Here is a 10,855-nt window from a genome sequence, read left to right as displayed (position 1 = left end):
GGATTCTAGCGTTGTAAGTCCACAGACATACTGCTGTGCCACTGGGGGGGGGGGGCTCATAGCTATGAAATTTAAATGTTTGACTAAGTCAGTGGTTTGTGTAGTTGAAAATGTAATTTTTAATTACTTCTAATATTTTGTGCCAATTTGAAAACCTGATATTTAGAAAAATAAGCTTTGACTCTCTTATTTGTAAAATACATTGCCTATTGTAATGTATCAAATATATATGTATATATATTCGTTAAGTCTAAGCTATTTGTACTGGAGTTTTGTCAGATTCTGGTCAAACACATCTTTTTTGTTTTAGGTTCGTGACTGTCCCTAATGTTTGGATAAGTATTACATACTTCTAAATTAACTTTTGTGATGAAAACGGGTTCGAATCCCGTCACACCAAACATGCTTGCCCTTTCAGCCGTGGGGGCGTTATAATGTAACGGTCAATCCCACTATTCTTTGGTAAAAGAGTAGCCCAAGAGTTGGCGGTGGGTGGTGATGACTAACTACCTTCCCTCTAGTGTTACAATGCTAAATTATGGACGGCTAGCGCAGATAGCCCTCGTGTAACTTTGCGCGAAATTCAAAAACAAACAGACATTTAAGTGGTATTATCATTTCTTTAGTGTTGGTATCTTAACATAGACAATACACAATGAATACTAGATAATGGCCATAAGATGTGATTGTCATAGACTACTACAAATTCAACTAATTCACTTCATTTTTATGGAGTATAAGTCAGGGTTTATTTTTGATTACTGACGAAACAGTGTTTTTCTGCTTCTAATACTAACTGTTCTTCAAAACATTCATAATTTTTCTAATCAAACTTTACAAAAATATTTATATATCTTACATTGTCTATTTAAGGATTTGTTTATTCGTTTGTTTGAATTTAAGCAAAAAGCTACACAATGGGCTATATGTGCTCTGCCCACCACAGGTATTGAAACTCGGTTTCTAGCGATGTATGTCCACAGACATACCGCTGTGCCACTGGGTAGGAGGCGGCGGGGTGGGGTGGGGGCTCTATCTATAGGAAACGTAACAAAAATAATAAATACTTAAATAGTTAGAAATTTTTATTCTTTTTTTTGTAACAAGACAAACTTGTGACTTTAAAAACGTTTGTTTATTTGTTTGTTGAATTTCGCACAAAGCTACACGAGGGATACCTGCGCTAGCCATTTTCAAGTTAAGCAGTGATAGGCTAGAGGGAAGGCAGCTAGCCAAATCTAGGACTGCCCTTTTACCAATGAATAATGGGATTAACCGTGACAGTATATCACCCTCACGGCTAAAAGGGCAGACATGTTCGGTGACTGAATCCGAACATGAGATCTTCAGATTGAGAGTTGAGGGTCCTAATCACCTGGACGTCTTGAAAAACGATTGAGAAATAATTCATATTTATACGATTCCAAAACAATATATTAGATAATTACAGAATATATTTATTACTTGTAGCACAAGCTGATTCTGTGCTAAAAACCTTTAAGATATTTGAAATCTTTAGGTTCTCATTTTTTCATATACATGACCTCTTTATTCAGAGGGGAAAAAAAAGAGTTAAATCAGACAGAGCATAATTAGGTTAGGTGTTCAACATTCATGTAACCCAAGATGGAATGAGGCTCGAAAAAAAAAATTGCATGGAAAAAAAAAACCTGAGAAACGATAGAAACCTGTAACGCGTGCGCTGTGGAAAAGTGGACCTATCTTCTTTAGGGACAAATCTGAGAAACATTATATAGTTCGAAACAATTCCAGTTCATTGATAATATACATTTTGAAGAAGGGTAGTTTTCGTTGCCTGGAAAACTTCGGCAAGCTGACCTGAGATAAACTTTACTTCATGAACTTAATACAAGCAACTTAAATGCAGTAATGAGAAGAATGTCTGCACATAACCGATGTTTGTTATCCAGACAAACTGTGTAAAAACGAACCAGAGCATATATTTGAATAGTGTCTTGGCTATGGGAAACTTTTATACAAAACTATCCAAACAAAGAAATCTTTATCTGCATAACCGTCTATTACATCTAAATATTCATTCATTTATTCCTCTTAACCCTCTTGCTCCCCCTCCCTCTCGGTGACTCAGCGGCCGAAAATCTGAGACCTTAGAACACTAAAAGCTGGGTTTCGATACCTGCAGTGAGTAGAGCACGGATAGTCCATTGTGTAGTTCTGTGTTTCACAACAAACACTTTTAGTCCTAACACTAAAATCTGGGTTTTGAAACCTGCTGTGGGTAGAGCACTGATAGTCCATTGTGTAGTTTTATGTTTCACAACAAACACTCTTAGTCCTAACACAAAAAGCTGGGTTTCGATACCTGCGGTGGGTAGAGCACGGATAGCCCATTGTGTAGTTTTGTGTTTCACAATAAACACACTTTTAGTCCTCTGGTTATTTACTGTAAAACTTCCAAGATCTTAAATTCAGGCAACAGGTAAATCAGTGGAATAAATGAATATCTTTTTTTTTTATCATGCCTAACAGACGTCACCACATTAGTTAATAACACGTGACTTGGGTTACCAGGGTGAAAAACTATTGTTGTTTATCAATACAGTGTGATATTTTAACAGCCCTGAAACAGTTTAACTTACACTAACACACTCTAAGTGGTTTGTGAACCTACTTAAAAGAAGAATATTGCTTTTTCTTCTTCGGGGCTGGACAGGTCTTCAAATCTCGATTCCTGCAGCTGCCCAATGACGGGTTAGGTTAAGAAGACGTAGCAGAGAGAGACTGGAACAATGTACCGTGTGATCTGTCTTTATAAGGTGATTCTCTAGGTAGAAGTTAAAAGAGTTGTGTGCAATAACAAACCGTACATATCAAACTCACAATGTGGTACAAAGAAACTGGGATAATTTAACATCGTTTCTGATAGGGCTAAAAACTAAGACTCGATAACCATTTTTATGAGCTTAATTGCTTTCAAATGTTTATTATATTTTGTAAGCAAAGATTTTCAACAGTGTGCAGTCTGAAAGCTAACACATTGTTTAGATATATACGCACTTCACTAAGACAATTTTCAACAGTGTGCAGTCTGAAAGCAAACGCATTGTTTAGATATATACGCACTTCACTAAGACAATTTTCAACAGTGTGCAGTCTGAAAGCGAACACATTGTTTAGATATATACGCACTTAACCAAGACAATTTTCAACAGTGTACAGTCTGAAAGCTAACACATTGTTTAGATATATACGCACTTCATTAAGACATAAGACAATTTTCAACAGTGTGCAGTCTGAAAGCAAACGCATTGTTTAGATATATACGCACTTCACTAAGACAATTTTCAACAGTGTGCAGTCTGAAAGCGAACACATTGTTTAAATATATACGCACTTCACTAAGACATAAGACAATCTTCAACAGTGTGCAGTCTGAAAGCTAACACATTGTTTAGATATCCACGCACTTCACTAAGACATAAGACAATTTTCAACAGTGTGCAGTCTGAAAGCTAACACATTGTTTAGATATATACGCACTTAACCAAGACAATTTTCAACAGTGTACAGTCTGAAAGCTAACACATTGTTTAGATATTCACGCACTTCACTAAGACATAAGACACTTTTGAACAGTGTATAGTCTGAAAGCTAACACATTGTTTAGATATATACGCACTTAACCAAGACAATTTTCAACAGTGTACAGTCTGAAAGCTAACACATTGTTTAGATATTCACACACTTCACTAAGACATAAGACAATTTTCAACAGTGTACACTCTGAAAGCTAACACATTGTTTAGATATTCACGCACTTCACAAAGACATAAGACAATTTTCAACAGTGTACAGTCTGAAAGCGAACACATTGTTTAGATATCCAATGGACGACAAATAAAAACATTACCTTAATTTTTGAATGATTTATTAAAATCATCCTCAGGATTACCTGATATTCATTTTCACATGCGTATGTCAATACCATATCCTAATGATTTTAAAACATCGTATACAAATAACAGCATACACGATATTAGTTTTTTGTCAATAGGCGCCAGCTAAAATAAACTCATTAACAGTTGTATTATTTTGTTATATTATTTGACGGTTTCATCGCAACTTAGCGAAAACAATTGTGAAAGTTATGTATAACTATTATAAGTAGGTACCAACGTATTATTAGCTTTACAGTTAAGAAACTGTGCATATATACACTACGCAAATGACATATATCTATGTATAAAATTTACTGCAAAAGTTGGAACTTCTTACATATTGGAGTCAGTGGACATTGCAGTAAATCCTCCAATGGAGCCATTGATCTCTGATGTGCAGTTGTAGTCTGGCGGATCACAAGAGCCTTGCGGATTCATGCCAGATATTCACTGAGACAATCCCCCTACATGAACTTCCGTAGACTTCTAACACACACACTAGTAGTTTCTAACAACATTACAGTAGTAACCAACTCGGATTTATTTAATAAACTACACATGGTGGCTACTGATCGATAATGGTAATATTGATGGATTTGTTACGGACCCCAGATTGGCTCATTCCCTGGCTAACCTAGTCTTGCGCTATGAGAAGCAATGATTGGAGGAGATACGAGAATGAAAATTTGTAATTTTTAATGAGTCAGTTTTTGTTTAGTGTCTCAACAGTGGACATGATAATGGAAAATTCACCGTAGAACGTTAAGAAAATCATCTTGTTTTCACGTAACAACAAGGGAATATTGGATTTTGGAGTCCTTCTTAAAAACTTGGACGGTATTTTAATTTATTTAGCGTTATTTCGAATAATTATATAGGTAATCTTGTGAAAATATTAATCCACTGTGCTTATAAAATACGAACGCTCACGGATATTTTCATTAAGAAGTGGATAATATAACATTATGTAAAAAAAAAAGCAAGATCACACACGCGTACTTAAAAGGAGGTCTGGTTTCAAAACAACAGATCATAAATACGCTAAAATTATCGACGTCAGTGGTATTGCCATTTCCTGTGAAATATTTGTTTATCAGGAAAATGGTTACGTAACGTTCTTCTAAACTAGGCCTGAATGGAGATTGATTTTTTTTAATTTAAAGATAAGAGTTCTGCACAAAAAAATGCATCATGTATATTTATGTATTTATTTGTTCCAATTGTGATGCATAGGATCTACCACCAGATGTCTTTTAACTGGAGCACGAGAACATACAATTCTACGGAGTCGAGTAAAAAAAAACACTTCGTGCGAGAATGTAATGTAGAAATAAGGAATGTTTTTTATTTCATGATTGTGACATAAGATGTAATGATGAAAGAAGTCTGTACATGAAAGAGATTTTATTAATTAAGTTGTTAGAACCACAAATTAATGAAGTAGTTTCGTCAATGAAATTGTTTTTAAAAAAGCTTCTAATTATACCTTCTAACCGTTGTATATCTCAAGTAGACAGAGAATGAGATGGGTATTATTATATTCCATACAAAGATATACCAATCAAACATATCTCAAGCAGCTGGAGAATGAGATTGGTATTATTATATTCCATACAAAGATATACCAATCAAACATATCTCAAGCAGTTTGAGAATGAAATAGGCATTATTATATTCCATACAAAGATATACCAATCAAACATATCTCAAGCAGACTGAGAATGAAATAGGCATTATTATATTCCATACAAAGATATACCAATCAAACATATCTCAAGCAGACTGAGAATGAAATAAGCATTATTCTATTCCATACAAAGATATACCAATCAAACATGTCTCAAGCAGACGGAGAATGAGATGGGCATTATTCTATTCCATACAAAGATATACCAATCAAACATGTCTCAAGCAGACGGAGAATGAGATGGGCATTATTCTATTCCATACAAAGATATACCAATCAAACATATCTCAAGCAGACGAAGAATGAGATGGGTATTATTATATTTTATACACAGATATACCAATCAAACATATCTCAAGTAGCTGGAGAATGAAATAGGCATTATTATATTCCATACAAAGATATACCAATCAAACATATCTCAAGCAGACGGAGAATGAAATAGACATTATTATATTCCATACAAAGATATACCAATCAAACATATCTCAAGCAGACGAAGAATGAAATGAGCATTATTCTATTTCCATACAAAGATATACCAATCAAACATATCTCAAGTAGACGGAGAATGAAATAGGCATTATTCTATTCCGCACAAAGATACACCAATCAAACATATCTCAAGCAGTTGGAGATGAGATAGGCATTATTCTATTCCATACAAAGATATACTGCTGACCCACAGAAGACTCTTGAACTTGGTCGGATTTTTTATTTGCTTTTTATAGCAAATCCACATCAGGCTATCTGCTGTGTCCACCGAGGGGAATCGAACCCCGCATTAAAACGGCGTATATCCGTAGACTTACGCTGTCCGACCGGGGATAACTTGGTTATACTCGTTGATGTCGAATTAAATATGGCGGATTAAATTCGTAAATAATAGATCAAGATACTTAGTAGATCTAGAAAGATGTTAAGTAAGTGTATAATATTTTAATTTGTGATTTGTTTCTTATTAAGCTACACAAAGGGCTATCTGTGCTCTGCCCACCATGGGTATCGAAGCCCGGTTTCTAGAGGGGCTGTTGTTAAGTACAAAACTACACAATGAGCTATCTGTGCTCTGCCCACCATGGGTATCGAAACCCGGTTTCTAGAGGGGCTGTTGTTAAGCAAGAAAGTCCGTTCCTTTGATTTTATAAGCAAACATAACTATACTTCCTTTCAACATTGAAATTATAGTAATGATTCTAATATTTTCAAAGAATTAGCGACAAGGAACTGTTGATTAATATTATTCTTACTAAGAAATTACTCTGTCTGTCTGCCCCCCCCCCCCGAGCTTAACTGTATATGTAACCTCATCAAGTGCTCTAGCTGAGTCTCTGATTACTGTAACATTCCAAGAAAACTTTAAGGATTGTAAATCACATCCAAGAAAAGTAAGTGTTCTTACCGAGCATTTGTTTATTTCACGAATTTCGCGCAAAGCTAAATGAGGGCTTTAGCCGTCTCTAATTTTGAAGTGACAGACTAGAGAGAAGACAACTAGCCAATAGAACCCATCGCCAACTCTTGGGTTACTATTATTAAAGTGAATAATGGGATTTTGCTGTCATTCTTATAACGTATTCACAGCTCCACAGTGCGAAGCCCAATTCTGCATAAACGGGACGTGAACAATGGACCCTCGGATATACAGTCCACGAAACTTAGAAGGATAAGAGCAGGCCCTCTGAGAGGTTAAGAGAGGCCCGGGCCACTTCGATCTTTTGAGGCCAATGGCTATAATAAAAAAAATGATGACAGATGAAACAAAAGAAGACAATCATTAGCCCAAAAGAAAAGTGAAACATAATTTGAATATTTAATTTGTATATATATAATTTGCAGCTCTAAGCTGAGAGTGTGTGTCACACTTTGGTCTGATCGGAAGGCATATAAAAAGAAGTCGCGGAACTTAAAAAATGCAAAAAAAACAGAAACAAGTATCTAAATTTGAGGACCCTTTTGAGCTTCATGCCCAGGCCAAATGGCCCTCCTGCCCCTAATTGGTCCTAGATAAGAGGTTTGGAGAAGTAAGCTAAAGTAGCAACTTTGACCAGTGCATTTTCAACAGCTAACTCTATCCCATTTTTATAGCATTTATAAATTCAAAGAAAAATAATTACAATCTATTTTCATCTTAATGTCTGTCTGTAGCTGCGAAGCGTCATTGTTCACATGGAATGTATTTTCTTTGTCATAATTTATCAGAAATATTTATGTATCAACTTATTTTAAATTAGCAGCTTAAATAAGCTTTGCCACACTGTTTATATTAAATACTCGATTTAAAAATATAAACTAAAACATACGTTACGTAATTTGAGAAACACTGAATAAAAATCTCTGACCAGTTTACACACAATCTGTTGAATTTACGATATCTGTGGTTTCACAACTCCAAGAAATAACACCAGCGCCATCTCTGGGTCTGCGACTTATACTTAAAGTAATGCGTGTTGGAAAAAGGACGAAAACTCCTTACATCAGCCAGACGACAGCATATAGCCTACAGGTTGAACTTAATAATATGTGCGACGGACTAGCTAACGGGAAGCTGTCAGAAGAGCTCCTTTTAAAGGATGAACTCGGGTGTCATAAAGACTCAACCATTATCGCTAAGCGTTTCCTCAGAGTTCCTTCTGATGAAGAAATCAGGAAAGAACGAACAGACGTAAACTGCCAAGTTGTTGAACTCTCCAGAGCTTATCGTAGTATACTGACTGGGATCGGAGAAGACCCCGAACGGCAAGGTCTGGCGAAAACTCCCGAAAGAGCAGCTAAAGCCTTAATGTTCTTTACTCATGGTTATGGCCAGAAAATAGGAGGTTAGTCGGATAAAATACATCTTACGCTAAGAATGAAAATAATTATTACATCTGCTTGTTTTATATATACACAGTAAGTGTTCTAAAAACTTTACCAAATAGATGTACCTTCGTAGAAACCCCGAAAATGTTCTGTTTCAAGAGTAAATAACACCAAAATTAAGAGTATCAAATATTTTTATTTCTTGCTTTTGAAGTTCATACTTTCACCGCGGTTATCGAAATCCGATATTTAGCATTATATTTCCCCGCTAAGCCACAGGAAGGAAAAACTATCAGAGAGTTTAAGATATTTTATTCGTATTTCAACAAAATAGGTTTATTTATTAAAGAATCTTGTGCGTGTGTGTGCCTGTTTATCATATGTACATGTATCACTTGTGCAGTTGTAAAGTAAACAAAGAAGCGAGACATTTATGTTATAATTAGTATTTTGTAGCAGTCTGTCAGTCAGTCATGTAGACACTAAAATTACGTCACATAAGGGACGCTTAACGTTGCAATTTGTATTGTTGTGACGTCAGTAAAACGTGCACATGCCATGAACCACGAGAAGAATTATACATCTGTAGGTTACAACACAGCAAGATGCACAGATAGCTCATTGTGTAGCTTTATGTTAACAACAAACAAACTGATAGCTTGACGTATTTCCAAGCATTTCTTAAAAGTTTTGTAATACTTAGATATATTAAACCGTTATGTTACATGAAAAGTTAATTTAGTTCATACCACATGTGGTGTATATGTGTGACAACTGTACTTCCATAGATATAATCGTCTTGTTCACTTTTAGTCCTTCAACAATATATAAGTGTATCTTTTATTCAACAACCATAAAATTCAAATGCTTTAAGCCTTTTTCTTTGTTATGATTTTTCTCTGGACTGTAATTTTCCAGGATTCCCAATCTAAGCCTGACGGAATAGCTTAATTTAGCGGGAGTTTCAAAACTAACCGAATTAAAAACAAGAGGGAATCCTCACTAGCCGCGGCTGTAATTAGATCTCAAGTCGGTCAAGAGTTGGAGCTATGAACTAAAAAGTTGTACTTGCCATTCTATTCCGCAGCAAAAAAAACAACAAAAAAAACATATATTTCAGTTAATGAAAACAAAGTTGTTTTGTCAGTTACGTAAGGAAAGGACGTCGATCGACTACTCATGTAGTGGATGCATACCTAAGTGGAATATAAATGAGAAAAGCTACATTGTTTATCAAAGTAATAGATGCATTACATATCTATGTTGTCACTTTCTTTTCTTTTCTTCATCTTAAAAGATAAGCGGTACAGTGATTCTGTTTATTGGGCTGGTCGTGTGACCCAGTGGTTAACATGCCGAACTGTGAATGCAAGAGCTTATGGTTCCTCTATTATAAAAGGTGCGTTATAATAGTGACGGTAAAATCCCATTATTCTGTCAGAGTAGCCCAAGAGTTTGCGGTTGGTGTTATTCACTAGATGCCCTTCCTCTGGTCTGTCAGTTCAATATGAATAAAGACTAATGCTGATAGCCCTTGTGTGAATATCTGAGTCAACCAATCAGATTATCAGATAGTCCCTAAGACCAGTGTTTTATGTGGACATTGGTATAAAATGTCCATAATGTAAATGAGTAAACAATGCTGTATATATTTAGCTTAAATTAAAATCCAGACTTTTCTGTAACTGTGACGCAAAGACTCCAATACTAGTTTCAGCACTAGAAGTACGTGCCCCCACCAATTTTGAACTTTAAATGGGGAATAAAGACTGGTGTATAACTATCATGGAAATCACTTTTTTCAGTTTTGAATTCAATGGCCACAGTTAACATAGTAAATAAGACATACCCCAAACGTCGGTGGTACCTCCTCCCTCCCCAGAAAAAAAAAAAAATATTCCGCCGCCAATAATACACTCTTTGAAATACTAACGACACGATAATGTGCCGAAAGCAGATGCCGAGTCTTTGGGTCACAATTCCAAACAAAAAGAGTAGATTTTTGTTCAAATCTCTGTAGTCAGCGTCGTTATTTAACAATCTATTTCCTTGAGGTTGTCAGAAGTTAAATATCTCATTAAATATTTTAAGTCTTAAAACTACAACACACACTATTTCACAGCAAGTGCACGTAAACACGGGAAAAACAATTTCGGAGATTTGTATTTAAAAAAATTATATTATTGTAGTAAAAAATTGTTTGTTTGTTGTTTTGAATTTCGCGCAAAGCTACACAAGGGCTATCTGCGCTAGCCGTCTCTAATTTAGCAGTGTAAGACTAGAGGGAAGGCAGCTAGTCATCACCACCCACCGCCAACTCTAAAATATAAAGTGCAAGAAATTAATACGACATAATTATGAATAAGAATTAATTGAGACACGGTTATTATAGTTTATAACTCGTCGAAACAAAATTGTTCATATCGAAATGGTGTATTTAAGTGTT

At 35.4% G+C, this 10,855-nt stretch overlaps 1 protein-coding gene across 1 annotated transcript in view; it reads left to right on the top strand.

Annotated features, from left to right (window-relative positions):
* Positions 1-8,079: 8,079 nt before the first annotated feature.
* The window catches only part of LOC106470987 (GTP cyclohydrolase 1-like), a 17,047-nt gene continuing 14,271 nt past the window's right edge, over positions 8,080-10,855 (top strand). The window contains exon 1 of the mRNA XM_013931572.2: positions 8,080-8,426. Coding sequence (XP_013787026.2) covers positions 8,129-8,426 — 298 coding nt within the window. The 5' untranslated portion in view covers positions 8,080-8,128. The remainder of the gene's footprint in view (positions 8,427-10,855) is intronic.

Source organism: Limulus polyphemus, unplaced genomic scaffold (genome assembly GCF_000517525.1).
Source record: "Limulus polyphemus unplaced genomic scaffold, Limulus_polyphemus-2.1.2 Scaffold4340, whole genome shotgun sequence".
In the NCBI taxonomy this organism is placed as follows: Eukaryota; Metazoa; Arthropoda; class Merostomata; order Xiphosura; family Limulidae; genus Limulus; species Limulus polyphemus.
The sequence above is the reverse complement of the archived record's forward strand: the minus strand, read 5'-3'. Positions and strand labels throughout refer to the sequence as shown.